General features: G+C 38.5%; 1 protein-coding gene and 1 pseudogene across 2 annotated transcripts; both read left to right on the forward strand.

Annotated features, from left to right (window-relative positions):
* The first annotated feature begins 651 nt into the window (after nucleotides 1–651).
* Nucleotides 652–11,460, forward strand: LOC306858771 (putative polypeptide N-acetylgalactosaminyltransferase 8). The gene is made up of 11 exons (XM_079399488.1): nucleotides 652–4,698; nucleotides 6,807–7,011; nucleotides 7,084–7,250; nucleotides 7,343–7,526; nucleotides 8,458–8,655; nucleotides 8,748–8,862; nucleotides 8,948–9,133; nucleotides 9,366–9,503; nucleotides 9,587–9,682; nucleotides 9,752–9,916; nucleotides 10,014–11,460. Exons 1-11 carry the CDS (start codon nucleotides 4,506–4,508, stop codon nucleotides 10,146–10,148), a joined length of 1,782 nt encoding a protein of 593 aa, XP_079255614.1. The 5' UTR covers nucleotides 652–4,505; the 3' UTR covers nucleotides 10,149–11,460.
* Nucleotides 11,461–12,312: 852 nt separating this feature from the next.
* LOC306858773 (putative polypeptide N-acetylgalactosaminyltransferase 8) lies at nucleotides 12,313–16,880 on the forward strand (annotated as a pseudogene). Its single transcript, XR_013786049.1, has 10 exons — nucleotides 12,313–12,505; nucleotides 12,579–12,780; nucleotides 12,853–13,019; nucleotides 13,112–13,295; nucleotides 14,677–14,874; nucleotides 14,967–15,352; nucleotides 15,580–15,717; nucleotides 15,801–15,896; nucleotides 16,044–16,208; nucleotides 16,306–16,880. The product of XR_013786049.1 is annotated as a putative polypeptide N-acetylgalactosaminyltransferase 8 (transcript).
* The last annotated feature ends 7,801 nt before the right edge of the window (nucleotides 16,881–24,681 follow it).

Genomic DNA, 24,681 nt, shown 5'->3' on the forward strand with positions numbered 1-24,681 from the left:
AGTAAATGTTACATCTAAGAGGTTCGGCTGGCAAAAACAATTGGGAACCCCTGATAAAGAACAAGAGAATGTATATTAGCCTACATGTTTGTAGTCTACATAATGTACAGAAATTTTGTTTTTACAGTGTACTTTATTAAATCAATTATAAAAAACACCTTTTAACATACTATGCAGTTTTTTAGAAGTGCGATTAACTCCCCTTCAAAGAAAACTTGAGTAATTAAAAGCCACAGTGAATGAGGACGGGGCATGTTGTCACAGAATGTCAGTGTATATTAAAGCAATAGTTCAAACAAAAATGATTCTTTCATCATTTACTCATCCTCACACAAAAGGAGATTTTCAGTGGAAAGTCCAAACTGTTGTTTTCTGGGTCTTCTAAAGACGTGATGGCTAGTATGATGAAGGTCAAGTTTAAGCTGTTATTGCAAGAGCAGCAGCTCCACCAAGGACAAGCGTCTCGCTGCAGCCTACAAGATCCAGGGGGTGTGGTTGGATCCAGATCCAACTCCTCCCACCTTACATATACCTAAACCTACCAATCTCCACCCCCTAGATGTGGATCCAACCACGCCCCCTGGATGTTGTGGACTGCAGCGAGCCCTACTTGCCACCAAGTCCAACAGAACTTCTGGTTACACAGTGCACTTCTCCTCAACAAGCTGGACAAACTGGCAGTGGGTGAGTTACTAATAGAAGTTTTGCTTCAGTGTTGTTTTAGACTTTGATATGTGGCGAACATGAATTCTTGCAGAAGAGAGAAGCCCCAAAGTGAGAAATGAGAGGAAGCCAGCTATAAAGCTGTTCTCAAATTCAAATCTCTTCAAGCAATGGAGGAAGGCTGAGGATCTCTTTCAGAAATACGGCTATAATGCCTTCCTTAGTGAACAAATGCATCTGGACCGGGAGCTCAAAATCTGGATGTTCAAGGCCAGTTCTAGAAGTCTTGAAGTATTGATTCTGTCAGGTTTGGTTGAGACCTAGTTTTGAAATGCCCATTTGTTTTGGGTCTTCATTAGATTTATGATCTGCATTGCAGTTTTGCATTGTAAAGTAAGTTTTATTTTTCCTAATTTGACTTACTTTATTTGATTCCTTTTTTAATAAAAAATGACCTGTGTAAATTGCAGGAAGCATGATTTATTTGCAGAACCAGAGTGTTTCTTTATCATTTAACAATGTTACAATACTGTCAATAATGTTATTTCTTTCTCATGAAGTTTTTCAGTGCTGCAGGTTTTTGTAAATTCTCAAAACCATAAAACTCTTTTTGAACATTCTCACATTGATAGTCTCACTGATAAATAAAGCGGACATTATAATGTCGGAGTGTCTATTTACACAAAGTGCAAATATCCTGCTTTGTTGACAAAAGCTATTTACAGTAACTCCACCCACTGACGTGTGATTGGGTTAGTCAAGACTGAAAAAACGCCCCTTTAATATCAGTTTCAGTGGTATAGAGGGTAAAGTGTGTGCTTTTTGATGCGACCGACCCGAGTTAGAGTCTGCCTTTTGCCGAACTTTTTTTCTCCTTTTTCAAATCTCATATCGCACCAGAAAGGCATTTGTTTTCAATAAAAATGAAGGAAATAATCAAAAAGTTAAAAATAAAAGTATCGGGTAGGGTAGGGTTAGGGTAGGTGTAGGGAGGGCTTTATTAACCCCCTTAAGGTGGCATCCATTCAATAATTTGAATTAAAACTATAATTTACACTCAATACGTTATTATTGCATACTGTTTTATAATGTACTACAATACTGAGGTGCAGAAAATTGCCACTATTTGCAATAAGTAGTATACAGTAAATAGCAGAAAATCTGCAGCCTGTAGCACGATGACGTACTGGATCAGATCCAATAAGTAGTGGATGTTGTACGCGCATGCGCAGTATTGATTTTAATGCGCAAAGTGGGGCTGTCATTAAAGCTAGTATTAAATGTAAATTAAACTGTAATTACGAGATGTATAGGTGTGTTTCACAGGCTTACACAAATTAGAGTATACTGTGATTTTGAGGCTATTCAAACTTGTTTTAAGCAAGGATGGCATAATAAAAAATTCCGTTTTGGAAATACAGATCTAACGTTACTAATTACAATTTAGTTTGTTCTTTATGAAAAAAATGGGTTCTACTGTCTTGTTTTTTTCCATAATAGTCTTATAGTTCTGTCAATAATTCGTTCATGAATCAAATATTATTTTTCGTTCTCACTCTCTGTGCTATAGGCCTACGTGACAGAGTATAAAAGTTATAGGCCTACTAAAAATTTTATACCGAATAAAAATAAAAAGAAGAAAAACTGTTTTTTTTCTATTTTTTGTGTGTTATTCTTATGCAAGTTAAATCCCTGGAGATAGATCTAATGGCTAAAGACATGCCATCCATTCCTTTACGAGCTCTCTCTCTCCTCCTCTCTCTCTCTCTCTCTCTATGAAGACTTTTTTTGAGTGTTTGTATTGTATCAGACGATTTGGGAAAAGCAACTAATAAAACATTTATGTTACCTGACTGAGGCGTTATTAGCGAGGTAAAGTCTTATTACAAATGTGATGGTTTTAAAAAAATATATTATTAGCCTATTGAAAATGTTTGTAATAGTTATATAAACTAAATGGATCGGCATTCATTTAATATCTCCTATGGAATTTAAATAAACATGACGGATACAATTAAAAAGACATTTAAGCTAACTCCGTCAGAGATATCTTTATAATTAGCTATTTACAGTGAAACATCTGCATATGAAGAGTTCATTTGCAAAAACAGATAACTATGTTTTTAACAATTCTCAGAAATCATGTTTCTTCATTGTTCATTCCAATTAATCTCAATCAAACTGCAGTTGGGTTATTTTGACTAGGTTAAAAAACAAACAAAAAAAAAAAACAGCTAACAAAACACAATAAAAACATAACATAATTAAAAACATGATTTTTGAAAATAAACTCTTCACATCATGTTACAGTGCTTATTGTATCCTTATAATAATGGATACAGCACTGATGTGGGCATCCTGGCGATAACATATGAAATGAAAAAAAAAAAAACCTTTGAAGTCGCCAGTAAAGACAAAAACATTGTGGATGAATTTAGACATTAAAGTTTTTACATTGTAATGTAGGTCATCGCGTGCTGTAATGCCAACCAATGCAGATCAAAATCCCTTAATTGCTACGTCATCGTGCTACAGGCTGCAGCGAGGATCTCTTGGGAAACCTTGTTATTTTAACATTGTGTAAATAGAATCTATAGCTATTTGCACTTAGTGTAAATAGCATATCATTAAAAAATACTGCTATTTTCACTTAGTGCAAATAGCCGCTGCATTTTGTATAACGTGTGCCATCTGTAATCAATAAATTCAGTTAATAAATTAAATAACACATGACATGAAAATGTACATTTTAAAACTTACAAACCCAATTGTAATATTTAAATGTTTACATTTTAACATTTGATATTAATTGGATATTTTAGCAAATTTCTTTCTAATTGATCATTTCTATTAGTTCTATACAGCCTGCAGATGAAATCTACAGACCTGTTTTTGTTTATGTTTATTTAGTGTGGATGAACTGTGGTGCCTGCCTGGTTCCTTTTACTGAATGATATTGTTACGTCCAAAGACGTATATTTTTGTAATGGCTTCATGGTACTGTGTTTTCTTCTGTAGTTGTGTATGTTTTCCTGCTCTCCTCTGGCTCCTCCCACTCTCCACCCTGGCAGGTAGCCTGATTGCTCCTACTTACCACCTAGGAGGGAAGCAGCATAAAAGCAGAGCACAACTCTCAACAGATAAGAATCCTTCTCTAGAGCATGATCTGTGTACGGCCCAGTCCAGTTGTTGAAGCTGTGGTGCATTCTTTGAGGATCTGTATGGTTGTTAATATTCTTTGGCTTAATGTTGTAAGGGTGTGGTTGCTTATTGAATGCTCTAGTCCTGCTAAACTTAAGCTAAGAATTCCGTTATTTGGTTGTGGCAAAGTACCTTTTTTCCTTTGTTTCGCCTATAAGCTGTTAATCCCTTGATCGTTCTATTTCAATTATCATTTTTGGGAACTGTAGGAAGGTGGGTGCCATTTTATTTTATACACCCACTTTTTCTCCTGTTTTGTGGCTAGACAGGAAGTGAGCGTACATTCTGTTGTTAATTTTCTTTTCAAACATTTACTTTGTTACGTTCTGGTAAAACAACCCCTAGACACTCGTAGGATGTAACAATATAATGAATTATATGATTTAGATTTTTTTAAAGTGCATAGTTGTAATGTTTAACTCCACCACCTCTACCAGGACTCAGTGCCCTGATTTCCTCCCTCCCTCTTTATCTGATTGATAAACTTCATGTGATTTAAGATTAGACAGCAAACATTAGAGTCACAAAGCTGTAATCATAAAACATAGACCAGTGACCGCCTCATAGAATAACTGATACCTGCAGGAAATCATCTAGAAAATCTTTAAAAATCTTTCAGAACTGTGACTTTGCTGATCATCATGAGAATAAGCTTTGTGAAGAATTTGCTTCCAGTCTTGTCTGTTGCTGTGGTGTTTCTCTATGTGAACTTGATGAGGAGGGAAATTCAAACGCAAGAGAAGCAGCTCCACCAAGTCCAGCAGAACTTCTCGTTACACAGCGCACTTCTTCTTAACAAGCTGGACAAACTGGAGGCTCATTTAAATGCAGTGGGTGAGTTACTAATGTTTAGTTCTTTCTGTTTGCTGTTTCATGTCGCTCTCTTTAAAGTTGGCATTAAATTAAAATTGACCCTACTTACAAAATATGTGTTCCAAAGAAGACATAAATGCATATGTGTGTGTGGCCTTTTGACCTTTTTAATAAAACAAAATGCAGTTGAACACTCTATTCATAGTCAATGATTTTTAATAAACAGCCAGATAGCAGGAAGATTAAATGAAGTGAGTAGTTTTCATCTGTCTGCCCCCATGAGGAAACCCTGCTAATTTGACTGGGCTTCCTTTTTAAAAATGTGTTTTTAAACATTTTTTTTTTACATTTTTCAAAAGTACTTAGTGGAGTTTTTTTGAGTGAGTTTACTATTAATATATACAGTGCCCTCCAAAAGTATTGGAACAGTAAAGACAAAATTGCTCTGTTGGCTGTGGAGTCAAAACATTTACAAATATGATTAAAAGATGAATATGAGACAAAACTACAGAATGTCACATTTTATTATTAGCTGTTTCAACACATACAAGTTTTATGTTCATCCCACTCATTGATGTGAGCATAAGTATTGGGACAGTTAGGCAGATATAAAAGATTAAAAGCTATTATTTAGTTGCAGATCCCTTGCACACAATCACAGCAGTGAGTCTGTGACCCATAGACATCACCAGACTCTTGGTCTCATCCTTTGAAATGCTTTTCCCAGCCTTTAATGCAGCCAATTCCAATTGTTGCTTGTTTTGGGGAGTTTCTGCCTTTACTCTCCTCTTCAGCTGGTGAAATTCATGTTCAATCGGATTTAAATCTGGAGATTGACTTGGGCAATCTAAGACTTTCCATTTCTTTGCCCTTATAAATTCCTTGACTGAACTGGCAGGGTGTTTTGGGTCATTGTCCTGATGCAATATGAAGCACTGCCCAATGAATCTGGTCGCATTTTCTTGAATGTTGGTAGGCAAGATGGTTTTGTACCTTTCCAAATTCATTCTGCTACTGTCATCATACATTAAGTCATCAGTAAAGTTGAGAAGGCCTGTTCCAGAGACAGCCATGCTTCCCCATGCCATGACACCATCTCCACCATGCTTTACAGATGAGGCTGTATGCTTGGGATCATTGCAGTTCCCTTTTTTTCCTCCACATTTCTGCGTTCCCATCACTTAGATAAAGGTTCATCTTTGTCTCATCGGTCCATAAACACAGTTCCAAAACTCTTCTGGCTCAACTTTGTGCTTTTTTGCAAACTCTAATCTTGCCTTTCTGTTTTTGGTGCTGGTCAGAGGTTTGCATCTTGCTGTGTAGCATCTGTAATTCTGTGTCAAAGTCTCCTGAGGACAGTAGATTGTCAGAGCATCACCTCAGCTTTCTGGAAGTTCTTGGTGATTTTACAGACATCTTTTTTAGGGTTCTTTTTCACAGCTTTTATGATTTGTCTGTCATCAACTACTGTTGTTTTCTCTGCCGATCAGGTAGTTGTTGGTGGTTTCCAAACTCTTGATTTCTCCATGCCCTTTATTTTTGCTAGAGCTCTAATTGACTTCCTCTTTTCTTTTAGCATCCAAATTGCTTGCTTTTCTCGTAAAGTCAGCTCCCTCATCTTCATCCTGGTTTGTGTGTGTCATCATCGAATGCAAGATTCAGAATACAGAAGTAATGGATATAACTGATACGACACATTCCCTGCTTTTAATATCTGAAGAATTAATGCAACAGGACACAGCTGATCACTTAGAAAGACCTGTGAGGCAACTGTTCCAATACTTATGCTCTCATCAGATAGAGGGATGAAACTCTAAAAGTGCTGAACTTCTTAGCTGGTAAAACATCTATGTGTTGAATCACCCAATAATAAAATGTGACATTCTGTAGTTTTGTCTCATATTCATCTTTTAATCGTATTTGTAAATGTCTTGACATTAATATCAATATTATTTAGCACCATTTTGAAGCAACATTATGGACTTATATCAATTTAATTTAAAGTGATTGCATACAACCAATTTTAAAATGGATATGCCAATAGAAATCTGTTACTGTCGTTGCTGGTATACCAGAATTAAAGATTCTAAGCAATTTTAGTGAACTAAAATGAAAAAAAAAAATTGCAGAAGAGAAAAGCCTCATAGAGAAAAATGAGAAGAAGCCAGCAAAGAAACTGTTCCCAAACTCATACCTCTTCAAGCAATGGACTGTTGAACTTTCTGAGGACGACCAGAGGAAGGCTGAGGATCTCTTTCAGAAATACGGCTATAATGCCTTCCTCAGTGAGCAGTTGCCTCTGGACCGGGAGCTGCCGGACACTCGAGACCACAGGTGAGTTTCAGTGGTTTATGGAAATGCTCTGAAATTCAACATCTGTCTTGAAGCATTCATCCATATCTATAGATGCATTGGCCGTGAATACCCCCACAATCTGCCCACCCTCAGTGTGGTGCTGATTTATCTGGATGAGGCTCTGTCTGTCATTCAAAGAGCCATTTGCAGCATCATCAACAGAACTCCAGCCCACCTGCTCAAAGAGATCATACTGGTGGACGACCACAGCACAAATGGTTTGTTTCTCTCAAAACCCCATCCAACCCTAGTCTCAGATGCATATTGTGCACAAAATGAGCTATTAGTTCTGGATATATCTCTTCTGCAGAAGATCTGAAAACACAGCTACATGTTTATATCAGCTCCATCAATGAGAAGCACCCAGGTCTGGTGAAGACGGTGACCCATTCAGAGCAGAAAGGACTTTCCCAGGCCAGAATCTCAGGGTGGAAGGCTGCCACTGGGGATGTGGTTGCCATTTTGGACGCCCACATTGAGGTCCATGTCAAATGGTGCGAAACTGCTCAGTTGACTTAAGTATTTGGCAATAATATTTGCTCAACTAGATGGAATTCTCTGTCTTAAAACAATATTGCATAGCTTTTGTGAAGTAGTGTTGTTTTAGTATTATTTAGAAACTCGCTCACTACACTGCGCTGTGTTCTGCAAGAGATAGCATACGCCTGAAAATTCAGATGTTGCGAAAACTGTTTCAGGTATTCATTTCTATCGTCTGTTTGAACTCGGCGCTGTATCTTTCCGAGAGATGTAAAGAGTTTGTTTTCATTCCTTCAAATGCATATAATCCATAAACGGTCTGTAAAAAGCATTTCACATGCACGGGTTGAGCGGGACACAAATGCGGGGTTAATTGTAACACTATACAAACATTTCCACATGCTAGCATAACAGAATTTACTAAATTTCATATTATTGCCTTGCCATATCATCACTATATAGAGAAAAAAGGTGCCGAAGTTAAAAAATCGTTTGAAGATATAGCTGAACATTTATTTAACCATTGCAAAAGTAAATTTCTGGCTGAAGTAAATTTGTCATTGCGGTTTTTAGTGTTTATTTAAAATGAGACACATGTGTTTATTATTTTAATCTCAAAAATGTTTGAAAAAATTCTGCTTCGCTTCTTATGCTTTGCTAAAATAAAAATAAAAAGTTAACCCTTTTTAGAGAACACCATTCATTATTAACTAGTTGGTAATTACTACTAGCATATTTCCTTACGCAGCACATATTAATGCCTTATTCTGCATAAGCTACTGCAACAGCTACCTTACTATCAATACGCAGCAAAATTAGAAGTTTATTGAGGGGGCGATCTTTTTTTCTTTTTCTTTTTTTTTTTCATTGGGGTGCTATGTATGTATGGGAAAAATAGTGTATCAAAGTGTATGAAATGTTTCTCAAGTACTCCCTCTCTTTTAGGGCAGAGCCTCTTCTTGCACGTATCCAAGCTGACCGTACGCTGGTCCTGAGCCCCGTGTTTGATAAAGTCAATTATTATGACTTGCAGGTGACAAAGTATTTTGCCTTTGCTCATGGTTTTGACTGGGCTCTCTGGTGCATGTACGTGGGATTCCCACAGAAGTGGTACGATCAAAACGATCCTTCACAGCCAGGAAAGTCAGTGCGTGTTAAGTGCCTGGTTAAATATTTTATACTGGAGTCCATCCCAGATGTGAGTGCAACAGATTCATCATCTTCCTGTTCTCCAGGAGTCCCTCTGTAATGGGAATACTCGTGGTTGATCGTCTGTTCTTTGGTGAGATTGGGACTCTGGATGGAGGGATGGAGGTGTACGGAGGAGAAAATGTTGAATTAGGAATATGGGTAATTCACAAACAATTCTCAGGTAATTCTCCACGTTGATCCTTCTCCTTAAATTCTATTTGCTCTAAATGCTGTTTTGACTTAGGTGTGGCTGTGTGGAGGAAGTATAGAGATTGTACCCTGCTCCAAAGTTGCTCACATCGAGAGGGCACACAAACCTTACATACACAACCTTTCCAATGCAATGAAGAGAAATGCACTCAGAGTGGCAGAAGTTTGGATGGATGAATACAAAATAAATGTGCACATAGCCTGGGGTCTTCCCATGCAGGTAAATCTTATGAAAGGAGATTCAGCCAATCAAATTCTGGATGTTCAAGGCCAGTTCTAAGAGTCTTGAAGTGTTGAGTCTCTCTTGTTTTTATTTTAAGACACCTAAAGTTGCGAGCTGAGAGATGTGTGACTAGAAGTTTTGAAATTTTAAATGTTCATTTTTTTTTACTCTTCATTAGATTTATGATCTGCAAATGACCCAGTGTATCTGTTCTCTCCTGTTCCCACAGAACCATGGGATAGACATTGGTGATGTATCGGAAAGAAAGAAGCTGAGAGAGAGGCTGAAATGCAAACCATTTAAATGGTATCTGGAAAATGTCTATCCTGAGTTAAATCCTATGAATGACTTACTTGGTTATGGAGTGGTGAGTGACATATGGTTCGCTATGAAACAAGATTATTGGTTTGACCATTTAATATAATGTCCTTACTATCTCTGTCAAAACAGCTGATTAATGATCTGCAAACAAGTTTATGTTTGGATAAAGGGCCACTCGAGGAAAACACTCCCATTTTATATCCATGTCATTTTATGGACTCACAGGTAACCTCTTCTCTCTTTCAAACTATATTTTTGGGAGTATTTGACAGACTCCAGTTTCTCATCACACAGATATTTTACTATACAGCAAGTGGTGAGATATTTGCACATCCCCTTCCGTCTTTAAAAAATGATCGGATCCGCTGTCTAATCGATCCCGGCTCAGGCAGGTTTCCAGAGCTGTCCTGGTGTTCAGACACTGAAAAACCAAAACACATGTACTGGGACTACAAACGGGTGAACAAATGATTAAACCACAAACATTTATAGAGTGCTGTGGTATATTAAAATCTAAACATTCCTTGGAAAAAATTATATTCTTGTTTGTTTTCAGGGACAGACCATACAGAACAGAGAAACCAAACGCTGTCTGGAGATCAGCGCGGACCAGACAGGAAAGTATGAAAAAGTTTTTCTTCAGGACTGCAGAAACCAACACTGGAAGATGAATGAAATTCAGGACTTATGAAACGCAAGATATAATCAATGTAAATAAATGCAGCTGAAATGGTTTTGGTCGATGGGATCACATGAAGATGAGGGAGACATTCCGGTTCACCTGGTTTTTTAATTCGTCGCTTTTGTCCACTTTTGACCACTTTCCTGATTTCTTTGAGGGCAGATCTATGGGTAGGGCTTTTTCTGACCTTTCAATCTAATATTGTGAAATAAGCTCATACAATTTATATGAATGCAAAAAGAGACTATGGAAGATGATACAAAGAACAGCAGCTTTTGTTTCTGCTCAGATAGCTACATAACTACGCTGAATGCTGTGAGATTGTGTTAGAATCAGGACTGGTAAACAATCCTTGTGCTTTTTACATATTTTTTTTTCCATTCAAAGAAAACTTACAATTTCAGATGGCAAGGTTAAATCCGGTCTGGCTAGCATGCTTCAACAACACATCCTATAATGTTAAAGAATTAGGTCAGTAGGCGGAAAGGAGTTGATCTTTAGTAAATGCATTCGAACACATGAGCAATCCGGTCAAATGCATTTTCAGCTACTTCTGGAAGTGGTCGAAAGTGGATGAGTTTAAAATGTTTCACACCCTGTTTACACCTGTGTCGTCCACTTATGATCGGGTTGTCAAAAACGCAACTTAATACCAGGTGTAAATAATGCCACTGTGATGGTTCTTGATATCACCGTCTGCCGCTACTGCGTCAGGAAGTTGAGGATCCAGTTACAGGTGCTTGTATCGACCTCCCACAGCCTCAGCTTTTCCACCGCTGTTGTGGAATGATCATATTAAAAGCCGAGCTGAAGTCAATGAAGAGGATCCAGGCATAGGTTTTCATCCGCTCTTGGTGTGACGGAGTAAGTTGGAGTTTGATGGAGATAGCATCCTTCATGGATCAATTGGTCTTATAAGGAAACTAATGGGTCCAGGTTAGCATGCTGCATGACCAGCTGCTCAAAGCACTTAAAGCATTCTATTACAATCAGTGTGAGGGCCACAGGCGCAAAAGTAATTTAGGCAGGCTGGGTTTGACATTTTTGAGGCAGGTAGGCACTTCTGGGGTTCGGCTGACAGAAATGTTTGAGAACCCCTGGTAAAGAGCAGGGAAAGACTCAAGCATCCCCAGACTTCACATAGCACATGCAGTTTGGAAAATATGTCAGTGATTGGAAGTTTATGTTTTGTTAGGAAATCAATGTTTCTCGAATAAAAAATTTTATAAAATGAAACAAAATCATAGTTTGCCCTGTTCCTAATAGCCCACTATGGGGCATGTTGTCACAGAATGTCAGTGTATAATAAAGCAATTAAACCAAAAATGATTATTTCATTATTTTTTCATTAACTCTTCCCATTTGGTGGAATGACCTGCCCAACTCAATCCGAGCAGCCGAATCCTTACCCATCTTCAAGAAACGGCTAAAAACTCATCTGTTCCATCTTTACTTGACCCTCTAACTCTAGCACTCTCTATTCTAATTTTATTTTCTCTATATGTCTTTTTATTTAAAAAAATAAAATAAATAATAATAATAATAATTATCTGTACTGTGTTAGGCTAACCAAGACTTGTAATAGCACTTGCACATTGTTGCTCTTTTGTTGGTTTTTGATTGCTTATGTCCTCATTTGTAAGTCGCTTTGGATAAAAGCGTCTGCTAAATGACTAAATAAATTATGTACTCAGCCTCACACAAAATTAGATATTTGCCTGTACCTGTTGTTTTCCATGCAACAAATGTAAATGGAAAGCTCCAAAAAGGACAGAATTAGTTCATACGACTGAACTCTACTGACTTGTATTTCTGTAAAGTTTAAGTTTTTATTCTGTGAAAATCTTGATATCCACCATAGTGCTTCTTTGAAATCTATGTAAAATCTTGAAATCTGTGGTGTTTTTCCATGTAAATGTAGATTCGCGTCTAGACTTTTTTTGTGAACCTGTTACATTTAATGAAGTAAGGCAATCTACATTGAAGCCGTTGCATACAAACCTCCTGTCACAGTGACTAAGCATCAGTGATGCTACACTTTCACACAACTGTTACAAGCATGACAGGACCAATGACAGAGTAACTGAAAATAGCGGAAGAAAAACGCCTTTCATCAGACCACGACCCCAAAGAAATCTTTCTGTGATGATAGCCATGCTCAAGCATTCAAATCATGAGAAAAAGCTGTGTGAAGACTTTGTTTCCAGTCTTGTCTGTTGCTGTGGTGTTTCTCTATATGGGCTTGATGAGGAAGGATATTCATACTCAAGAGAAGCAGCTCCACCAAGTCCAGCAGAACTTCTCGTTACACAGCGCACTTATTCTCAACAAGCTGGACAAACTGGAGGCTCATTTAAATGCAGTGGGTGAGTTATAATATATGTTTTGCTTCAGTGTTGTTTTAGACTTTGAATACTTGGTGAACACAAATTCTTGCAGAAGAGAGAAGCCTCAAAGTGAGATATGAGAAGCCAGCAAAGAAACTGTTCCCAAACTCAAATCTCTTCAAGCATTGGACTGTTGAACTTTCTGAGGATGACCAGAGGAAAGCTGAGGATCTCTTTCAGAAATACGGCTATAATGCCTTCCTCAGTGACCAGTTGCCTCTGGACCGGGAGCTGCCGGACACTCGAGACCACAGGTGAGTTTCAGCGGTTTATGGAAATGTTCTGAAATTCAACATCTGTCTTGATGCATTCATCCATGTCTGTAGATGCATTGGCCGTGAATACCCCCACAATCTGCCCACCCTCAGCGTGGTGCTGATTTATCTGGATGAGGCTCTGTCTGTCATTCAAAGAGCCATTTGCAGCATCATCAACAGAACTCCAGCCCATCTGCTCAAAGAGATCATACTGGTGGACGACCACAGCACAAAAGGTTTGTTTCTCTCAAAACCCCATCCAACCCTAGTCTCAGATGCATATTGTGCACAAAATGAGCTATTAGTTCTGGATATATCCCTTCTGCAGAAGATCTGAAAACACAGCTACATGTTTATATCAGCTCCATCAATGAGAAGCACCCAGGTCTGGTGAAGACGGTGACCCATTCAGAGCAGAAAGGACTTTCCCAGGCCAGAATCTCAGGGTGGAAGGCTGCCACTGGGGATGTGGTTGCCATTTTGGACGCCCACATTGAGGTCCATGTCAAATGGTGCGAAACTGCTCAGTTGACTTCAGTATTTGGCAATAATATTTGCTCAACTAGATGGAATTCTCTGTCTTAAAACAATATTGCATAGCTTTTGTGAAGTAGTGTTGTTTTAGTATTATTTAGATCAGGGGTTTTCAAACTGTGGGTAGCACAAGCCACTTGGCGGCAGCTAAATGACACACACACAGTTCCTAGGGCTGGATATACAAAGCCTGGCTAGGGTCGGACCCGGGCCGGTAATTCTAAAAAAGTTGTCGGACACGGGCCGGGCTAGAGCCTAAATTTTAGGCCCGTGCGGTGCAGGGCTCTATTACCCAGCCGCGGAAGAGATCTGTTTCTCGAGCGCTTTCCGTGAGCGCGGTTCGAGACGGAGTGAAACAGGCACAAATGCGTTTCATCCTTCTTTCAAATTTTTGCGTAGAGCCCCCAGAAGTCTGATTACGAATTGCGATATTGCTCAGTACGATTTTCGAATCGCAAAGGCCGGGATTTAAAACATGCATTGCGTGTTTTGAAGCGCGGGCGCGCTCGAGTTGTAATAACAGTGCCGAGCGAGATTCAGAGCACGGTGCATTATTAATGAGAAGAAACTCGCTCACTTCCCTGCGCTGTGTTCTGCATGAGATAGCATACGCCTGAAAATTCAAATGTTGCGAAAACTGTTTCAGGTATTCATTTCTATCGTCTGTTTGAACTCGTATCTTTCCGAGAGATGTAAAGAGTTTGTTTTCATTCCTTCAAATGCATATAATCCATAAACGGTCTGTAAAAAGCATTTCACATGCACGGGTTGAGCGGGACACAAATGCGGGGTTAATTGTAACACTATACAAACATTTCCACATGCTAGCATAACAGAATTTACTAAATTTCATATTATTTCCTTGCCATATCATCACTATATAGAGAAAAAAGGTGCCAAAGTTAAAAAATCGTTTGAAGATATAGCTGAACATTTATTTAACCATTGCAAAAGTAAATTTCTGGCTGAAGTAAATTTGTCATTGCGGTTTTTAGTGTTTATTTAAAATGAGACGCATGTATTTATTATTTTAATCTCAAAAATGTTTGAATTAATTCTGCTTCGTTTCTTATGCTTTGCTAAAAAAGAAAAAAAAAGTTAACCCTTTTTAGAGAACACCATTCATTATTAACTAGTTGGTAATTACTACTAGCATATTTCCTTACGCAGCACATATTAATGCCTTATTCTGCATAAGCTACTGCAACAGCTACCTTACTATCAATACGCAGCAAAATTAGAAGTTTATTGAGGGGGCGATCTTTTTCTTTTTTTTTTTAATTGGGGTGCTATGTATGTATGGGAAAAATAGTGTATGAAAGTGTATGAAATGTTTCTCAAGTACTCCCTCTCTTTTAGGGCAGAGCCTCTTCTTGCACGTATCCAGGCTGACCGTACGCTGGTCCTGAGCCCCGTGTTTGATAAAGTCAATTATTATGACTTGCAGGTGACAAAGTATTTTGCCTATGCTCATGGTTTTGACTGGGCTCTCTGGTGCATGTACGTGGGATTCCCACAGAAGTGGTACGATCAAAACGATCCTTCACAGCCAGGAAAGTAAGTGCGTGTTAAGTGCCTGGTTAAATATTTTATACTGGAGTCCATCCCAGATGTGAGTGCAACAGATTCATCATCTTCCTGTTCTCCAGGAGTCCCTCTGTAATGGGAATACTCGTGGTTGATCGTCTGTTCTTTGGTGAGATTGGGACTCTGGATGGAGGGATGGAGGTGTACGGAGGAGAAAATGTTGAATTAGGAATACGGGTAATTCACAAACAATTCTCAGGTAATTCTCCACGTTGATCCTTCTCCTTAAATTCTATTTGCTCTAAATGCTGTTTTGACTTAGGTGTGGCTGTGTGGAGGAAGTATAGAGATTGTACCCTGCTCCAAAGTTGCTCACATCGAGAGGGCACACAAACCTTACATACACAACCTTTCCAATGCAATGAAGAGAAATGCACTCAGAGTGGCAGAAGTTTGGATGGATGAATACAAAATAAATGTGCACATAGCCTGGGGTCTTCCCATGCAGGTAAATCTTATGAAAGGAGATTCAGCCAATCAAATTCTGGATGTTCAAGGCCAGTTCTAAGAGTCTTGAAGTGTTGAGTCTCTCTTGTTTAGTTTAAGACACCTAAAGTTGCGAGCAGAGAGAGTGACTAGAAGTTTTGAAATGTTAAATGTTCATTTTATTTTACTCTTTATTAGATTTATGATCTGCAAATGACCCAGTGTATCTGTTCTCTCCTGTTCCCACAGAACCATGGGATAGACATTGGTGATGTATCGGAAAGAAAGAAGCTGAGAGAGAGGCTGAAATGCAAACCATTTAAATGGTATCTGGAAAATGTCTATCCTGAGTTAAATCCTATGAATGACTTACTTGGTTATGGAGTGGTGAGTGACATATGGTTCGCTATGAAACAAGATTATTGGTTTGACCATTTAATATAATGTCCTTACTATCTCTGTCAAAACAGCTGATTAATGATCTGCAAACAAGTTTATGTTTGGATAAAGGGCCACTCAAGGAAAACACTCCCATTTTATATCCATGTCATTTCATGGGATCTCAGGTAACCCCTTCCCTTCCCTTCCCTTCCCTTCCCTTCCCTTCCCTTCCCTTCCCTTCCCTTCCCTTCCCTTCCCTTCCCTTCCCTTCTCTGCATTTTCAAACTGTATTTTTGGGAGTATTTGACAGACTCCAGTTTCTCATCACACAGATATTTTACTATAAAGTAAGTGGTGAGATATTTGCACATCCCCTTCCGTCTTTAAAAAATGATCGGAGCCGCTGTCTAATTGATCCCGGCTCAGGCAGGTTTCCAGAGCTGTCCTGGTGTTCAGACACTGAAAAACCAAAACACATGTACTGGGACTTCAAACAGGTGAACAAATGATTAAACCACAAACATTTATAGAGTGCTGTGGTATATTAACATCTAAACATTCCTTGGAAAAATGTATATTCTTGTTTGTTTTCAGGGACAGGCCATACAGAACAGAGAAACCAAACGCTGTCTGGAGATCAGCGCGGACCAGACAGGAAAGTATGAAAAGAACGTTTTTCTTCAGGACTGCAGAAACCAACACTGGAAGATGAATGAAATTCAGGACTTATGAAATGCATGATATAATCAATCTTAATAAATACAGCTGAAATGGTTTTGGTCGATGGGATCACATGAAGATGAGGGAGACATTCCGGTTCACCTGGTTTTTTAATTCGTCGCTTTTGTCCACTTTTGACCACTTTCCTGATTTCTTTGAGGGCAGATCTATGGGTAGGGCTTTTTCTGACCTTTCAATCTAATATTGTGAAATAAGCTCATGCAATTTATATGAATGCAAAAAGAGACTATGGAAGATGATACAAAGAACAGCAGCTTTTGTTTCTGCTCAGATAGCTGCATAACTACGCTGAATGCTGTGAGATTGTGTTAGAATCAGGACTGGTAAACAATCCTTGTGCTTTTTACATATTTTTTTTTCCATTCAAAGAAAACTTACAATTTCAGATGGCAAGGTTAAATCCGGTCTGGCTAGCATGCTTCAACAACACATCCTATAATGTTAAAGAATTAGATCAGTAGGCGGAAAGGAGGTGATCTTTAGTAAATGCATTCGAACACATGAGCAATCCGGTCAAATGCATTTTCAGCTACCTCTGGAAGTGGTCAAAAGTGGATGAGTTTAAAATGTTTCACACCCTGTTTACACCTGTGTCGTCCACTTATGATCGGGTTCTCAAAAACGCAAATTAATACCAGGTGTAAATAATGCCACTGTGATGGTTCTTGATATCACCGTCTGCCGCTACTGCGTCAGGAAGTTGAGGATCCAGTTACAGGTGCTTGTGTCGACCTCCCACAGCCTCAGCTTTTCCACCGCTGTTGTGGAATGATCATATTGAAAGCCGAGCTGAAGTCAATGAAAAGGATCCAGGCATAGGTTTTCATCCGCTCTAGGTGTGACGGAGTAAGTTGGAGTTTGATGGAGATAGCATCCTTTGTGGATCAATTGGTCTTATAAGGAAACTAATGGGTCCAGGTTAGCATGCTGCATGACCAGCTGCTCAAAGCACTTAAAGCATTCTATTACAATCAGTGTGAGGGCCACAGGGGCAAAAGTCATTTAGGCAGGCTGGGTTTGACATTTTTGAGGCAGGTAGGCACTTCTGGGGTTCGGCTGACAGAAATGTTTGAGAACCCCTGGTAAAGAGCAGGGAAAGACTCAAGCATCCCCAGACTTCACATAGCACATGCAGTTTGGAAAATATGTCAGTGATTGGAAGTTTATGTTTTGTTAGGAAATCAATGTTTCTCGAATAAAAAAATTAATAAAATGAAAAAAATCATAGTTTGCCCTGTTCCTAATAGCCCACTATGGGGCATGTTGTCACAGAATGTCAGTGTATAATAAAGCAATAGTTAAACCAAAAATGATTATTTCATTATTTTTTCATTAACTCTTCCGATTTGGTGGAATGACCTGCCCAACTCAATCCGAGCAGCCGAATCCTTACCCATCTTCAAGAAACGGCTAAAAAATCATCTGTTCCATCTTTACTTGACCCTCTAACTCTAGCACTCTCTATTCTAATTTTATTTTCTCTATATGTCTTTTTATTTAAAAAAATTAAATAAATAATAATAATAATAATTATCTGTACTGCGTTAGGCTAACCAAGACTTGTAATAGCACTTGCACATTGTTGCTCTTTTGTTGGTTTTTGATTGCTTATGTCCTCATTTGTAAGTCGCTTTGGATAAAAGCGTCTGCTAAATGACTAAATAAATTATTTACTCAGCCTCACACAAAATTAGATATTTGCCTGAACCTGTTGTTTTCCATACAACAAATGTAAATGGAAAGCTCCAAAAAGGACAGAATTAGTTCATACGACTGAACTCTACTGACTTGTATTTCTGTAAAGTTTTTATTCTGTGAAAATCTTGATATCCACCATAGTGCTTCTTTGAAATCTATGTAAAACCTTGAAATCTGTGGTGTTTTTCCATGTAAATGTAGATTCGCGTCTAGACTTTTTTTGTGAACCTGTTACATTTAATGAAGTAAGGCAATCTACATTGAAGCCGTTGCATACAAACCTCCTGTCACAGTGACTAAGCATCAGTGATGCAACACTTTCACCCAACTGTTACAAGCATGACCAATGACAGAGTAACTGAAAATAGCGGAAGAAAAACGCCTTTCATCAGACCACGACCCCAAAGAAATCTTTCTGTGATGATAGCCATACTCAAGCATTCAAATCATGAGAAAAAGCTGTGTGAAGACTTTGTTTCCAGTCTTGTCTGTTGCTGTGGTGTTTCTCTATATGAGCTTGATGAGGAAGGATATTCATACTCAAGAGAAGCAGCTCCACCAAGTCCAGCAGAACTTCTCGTTACACAGCGCACTTATTCTCAACAAGCTGGACAAACTGGAGGCTCATTTAAATGCAGTGGGTGAGTTACTAATATATGTTTTGCTTCAGTGTTGTTTTAGACTTTGAATACTTGGTGAACACAAATTCTTGCAGAAGAGAGAAGCCTCAAAGTGAGATATGAGAAGCCAGCAAAGAAACTGTTCCCAAACTCAAATCTCTTCAAGCAATGGACTGTTGAACTTTCTGAGGATGACCAGAGGAAAGCTGAGGATCTCTTTCAGAAATACGGCTATAATGCCTTCCTCAGTGACCAGTTGCCTCTGGAACGGGAGCTGCCGGACACTCGAGACCACAGGTGAGTTTCAGCGGTTTATGGAAATGTTCTGAAATTCAACATCTGTCTTGATGCATTCATCCATGTCTGTAGATGCATTGGCCGTGAATACCCCCACAATCTGCCCACCCTCAGCGTGGTGCTGATTTATCTGGATGAGGCTCTGTCTGTCATTCAAAGAGCCATTTGCAGCATCATCAACAGAACTCCAGCCCATCTGCTCAAAGAGATCATACTGGTGGACGACCACAGCACAAATGGTTTGTTTCTCTCAAAACCCCATCCAACCCTAGTCTCAGATGCATATTGTGCACAAAATGAGCTATTAGTTCTGGATATATCTCTTCTGCAGAAGATCTGAAAACACAGCTACATGTTTATATCAGCTCCATCAATGAGAAGCACCCAGGTCTGGTGAAGACGGTGACCCATTCAGAGCAGAAAGGACTTTCCCAGGCCAGACTCTCAGGGTGGCTGGTTGCCATTTTGGACGCCCACATTGAGGTCCATGTCAAATGGTTTGAAACTGCTCAGCTAACTTCGGTATTTCACAATAAACTAAATATTTGCTCAACTTTATAGAATTTGTCCTCCGCTTTAAAAAAAAATACAATCAAATGTATATAAAATGTGAACAGTTTCCTAAGTACTCTCACTCTCTCTCATTTAGGGTGAAGCCTCTGCTTGCACGTATCCAGGCTGACCATACACTGGTCCTGAGCCAATTACTATGATATTTTGCCTCTGCTCATGCTTATGGCTGAGCTCTCTGGTGCATGAGGTTGGGACTGGGGATGGGAGTGGAGGAGAGAATGGTGAATTAGGAATACGAGTAATTCACATTCACATGCAAACATGTTGATCATTCTCCTAAATATGATACTATATTTACATAGTAGCTATGGTAAGTTTTTCCTTCACGTGTTTTGGCACAGGTGTGGCTGCGTGGAGGAAGTTAAGAGATTGTACCCTGCTCTAAAATTGCTCACATGGAGAGGGCACACAAACAACACTGAGGGAAGTTCCCTCAGAGTGGCAGAAGTTTAGATGGATCAATGCAAGAAAAATGTTCACATAGTCTGACATATTCCAGTACAGGTAATGAAAGCAATACACTTTTATCATCTATAGGACACATGTAAAGAAGGTGCTAGCAGTGTTGACTTTTGTGTTATTAAGAGCTAGTGAGGCATGACAGTTATTTACTTTGACACATCAATTTAATGCTTTAACAGTCTGACTTGATATTTGTCTACCAAACATTTGAGATGTGGATAGGGAGATAGTTTTGTAAGGCTCCACCCATCCGGCCCAAGGAAGGTATCCAAATGGTGGATGAAGGTTTCCTGCGTGTTCGGTCTTTCCGGTGTGCAAAGTTCTTCAATTTAAATTAAACTCTAATCTGACTCCATTTTATCATTTAATCTGACTCCATTTTAGCTTGACCTCGTATTTAACTTGAAATACAAATTGATTGCTTGTCCATTTCTAATTTATTATTCTGATATTTGATTATTCTAGTTAACTCTTGACTTTATATTTACTCATTCATTCGGTTGCTCATGTCTTTAACAAGGATGCAACGTAATCTACTAGAGTCAATAATTACAGAGTAAAACAGAATAAGGTCAAATGTAACAATTTATTATCAGTCAGGTAAATATTGTATGTATTATGTCAATTCCACAGCAATTCAAAGAGATCAAATCATATCAATACAAAACATCGAATTCTCAAAGATAATTCTACGAGTAAAGGATGCATACCTGACTTTATAGAAATACATAGTGTGAGCATTGAGACCCACACTACGGGCTTTCTGGTTACAGAATCGCGCCGATCCTTTTGCCACATTCTCCTTAAGTACTTCAGACCAAAATAAACATCCCCCAAACTCGAGACAGGAACTAACAATTGTAATTTGCAATTTAATCAAGTCGAGTTAGCACCTTTTTGGAACAGAAGGTAATTTGCATGAAAACCACTAGGTGCTGATCCGCCCTCTACAGTATGCAAAATATCTCTGAACTCTTGGGATTTGTATTACCTTTTAGTTTACTTCTTATAAGAATGAGACCATTGTACCAGTCACCCTGAGACAATTCAAATGATACCAAACATGACTGTAAATCATTAATGCAGAACATTACATTTCTGCTATTGACCATTCTGAGTGAGTTGAGTGAGTGAAGGATGGGGGAAGGAAGGGGATGAAAAGGAGAGGCATTTTCTTGTATTCTCTCTCAGTGGGATGTGGAGACAGATGTCTGTATGTTAATGCACTGTGTGTGTGTGTTGTCCATCTCAGGAGTTCAAAGTGTCTGAGTTTCTGTAATTCTTACAGTTTGAACTGTGACAGTGTTTTGCTTATACCTGTTTGCTCATCATTAAACTAGTCAAACAACCAGTGCACCTGTTCTCCCACAGAAGCATGGGATAGACACCGGCGATGCATCAGAGAGAAAGAGATACCATTTAAATGGTCTCTGGATGGTAAGGTAGTGTTTTTCCATATATTGATACTTGGTTAAGGAGTGGTTGTAAGAAATATGAAAATATGCACTCTACTGTTGTTTTATGTTATTTTATTCAGCAAGGATGCATTAAATTGATCAAATGTGAAAGAAAATACATTTATAATGTTCTTTTGAATTTTCTGTTCATCAAAGAATCAAAGAAGTTTTCATTAAAATATTAAGCCGTAATTTCCCTGTTTAAACTATATTTTTAATAACATAAATTCATCCCTGATGAGCATAAGAGACTTATTATTATTATTATTATTTTAAGTTAATAAATTCTTTCTGAAAACATTATCTGAAGATCAGAAAATAATGGTTTAATTTGTCCTACTAACATTAATATGAAGTTTTAATTCAGGAGTGCAGAAACCAGCACTGGAGTATACATACTGTAATTCAGGACTTTCAACCTATAATACAATCAAATAATACAATTTTCAAACCCTTAGTTTCAAAAGATAAGTAATAATAAAAAAATGCAGTCCTCTCCTCTTCTGTTTGTCATGGTTATGAATTTTCTGCTACGAATTTGTTCCACTTTTCCTTCCATATCGTAATAGCTTTATCCAGTAGTTGTGGCGACAAAGAACTGTACCTGTTAATAATGGGGAAAAGTGCAACCTTAAATTATTCTTCTTCATAATGAAAAAGACTTTTCAAATAAAACTGTGAATAAATAAATCTTAAGCACCTGATTGAATTCAGCGCAAGCTCCTTTAGAGTCCCCAGGTTTGCACTCAACCCATCAATACCCACAAAGACCTGGTAGAAATCATAAGAGAGTCCTGTGGTCATCATCAGAGCTCACCACTATGGGATGACCTTCTGACATTAGTACCGCAGCGGGATGGTTTCGCAAATCCGAGACCAGTTTTAGCACCTGGAGAAGCCAAAACACTGTTGATTCAACAAATCACAATGACATTATTGACACAGTTCTGTTCAAGATACATCTGTCAAACTATTGGTAAAGGCTAAAACAACATTCAGAACTTTATTTGGCAGACAAATTGTCCCCTTGTGTGCTTTGAAGGGTGAACAAACATCCTCTTTTTCTAGATTTCTAAATCTAAATGTCTGGGTTTGAGCTCTGTTTTCTTATTGACATTCTCTTTACAGTCCACATACATTATATGTACACGTATTTTGCATTGCTTTAACTGTTCTCTGTACATCCCACCTTCTTGCATGACACAATTGGCCGATTATGTGAAATGGCTGCATGCTTTGGGTTTTTTTGTTATTAAAAAAAATGCTACGAAATGCATCATGTTTTGTAATTAAATAGCCACATGTTTGTGGCTATTTAATACCTGATGTTGAAATACATTTAATCACCTGTTATCAAATGCAGTGACGCCACTCAAACTTGCCCTCAGCACATCTAGGCGTTCCCAAAAAGAGCATCCCCATCGCAGAAAGGGCGTATTGGTGGAGAAAAGGAACTGCACTGACCCGTCCCATGTGAAGCAGATGTCACAATGCGGCCTGTACGTTGCATTCATCATCAGCCAATCCACACTCACCATAGCAGAGCTGTGGATGTGAAGAGCAGCACCTGAAAGGGACACAGTCATTTTAGCATCTGAAGGACAAATGTTTCCCAAATATACCAGTAACCATTTTTTACCCTTTGGCATTTTCTGTAGCAGTTTGAAGACAGGGCTTTTTTGCACAATGTGCCGGACTTTGAAGAAGTGCTTGGATGGTGGGAAAGGTGAAGCAGCCATTTCTTTCAGCTTCAGCTGGTGCAGGACTGAATCCAGTTGCTTTTCAGCAGCAGTGAGCTCCACTCTGCCCCCTACTTGCTGGGACATGTCCTGCTTCAGCATCAGCTCCCTCTGATGGGGATCTGGCATTGTCTTACACTCTCTGATACACAGTAACATTTGGACAGTCAGAGCTGCCATGCTGGAGAGACTCATCATGATCGTACAGAGATCCTGAGACGGTGAGAGAGTGATATTCCCATTCTTATTAGTTTTAAAATGGGATTTGCCTTTGTTTTAGTGTAATTTTACACCTACACTGAGCCTGGACATTTCAGATTGCAGTGGACACGATTACAGTAATTCAAAGTTAAACTCTAAATGTATAGCTTGAAGTCTAAACCTTTTTATGGAATATGGACTAGTATTCTAGCCATAAGCAATGGTTTAAAATGCCTTAATGATGAATTTGTTTCTTACAAACATATGTTTTTTGCTTTATAAGACCCTGATAATTAATTGATGGACTGGAGTGATGCGGATTACTTGTGGATTATTGTGATGTTTTTATCAGATGTTTGGACTCATTCTGACGGCACCCATTCACTGCAGAGGATCCATTGGTGAGCAAGTGATGGAATGCTACATTTCTCCAAATCTGATGAAGAAACAAACTCATCTACATCCTGGGTGGCCATGAGGGTGAGTAAATTTTCTGCAAATGTTCATTTTTTGGTAAACTATTCCTTTAAACCTAAATCAGTTTTACTACTGCTACTAATAATAGTTGAGCTATTTTCTCACTCGCTAATATTTTTGCAGTCATTCTGTGAAAAGCATTTGAAAGGATCTATTGTTAGTTCATTTGACACAGTCTGATTTAAACTCTCATCAGAACCTTAATTTTATTAGTATTATTTATAAGAATTTGTACATCATGGTGATATTATTATACTATTCAGCACAAGTTATATTAGATCTATTTCCTTAATATTTTTTAATATGGTGGTAGTTTGAATCCCAGCTTGACTTTCCTAGCAATCTAATCTGAAAAAAACTCAATAGTAAGAAAACAGCAAACTTTAAACTATTTTTATTTATTGCAAATAAGCAATTCATCCTCAGGCTGAAAGTTACCTTCAAGTTTATTTTGCTGATTACCCCCTTTTTGTTTTCTTCTATTCGTCTTAAATCCAGAGAGCATGTATTTCAGCTGCTGTCTGTCTGTATTTGTATGAAGTTCCTCATTCTGCAAGACCAGCACATGTTGAGAATGTGATAACAATAGAGCATGTGATATACTGAGAAATCTTAAGTGACTCAGGAATAGGAGCCTTCCGCAAACGCTTCTCATTATGACATTCATCCATTCCCAACACCAGACTCAGTAAAAACACAACGGAA

The sequence above is a fragment of the Barbus barbus genome (genome assembly GCF_936440315.1).
Source record: "Barbus barbus genome assembly, chromosome: 39".
NCBI classification, from domain to species: Eukaryota; Metazoa; Chordata; class Actinopteri; order Cypriniformes; family Cyprinidae; genus Barbus; species Barbus barbus.

Excerpts from the sequence above, each read along its gene's own strand:
- LOC306858771 (XM_079399488.1), top strand. The coding sequence starts at position 4,506 with ATGAGAATAAGCTTTGTGAAGAATTTGCTTCCAGTCTTGTCTGTTGCT. Across the intron at positions 7,012-7,083 it reads CCGGACACTCGAGACCACAG|ATGCATTGGCCGTGAATACC; the intron begins GTGAGTTTCAGT and ends CCATATCTATAG. Across the intron at positions 8,656-8,747 it reads GATCCTTCACAGCCAGGAAA|GAGTCCCTCTGTAATGGGAA; the intron begins GTCAGTGCGTGT and ends CCTGTTCTCCAG.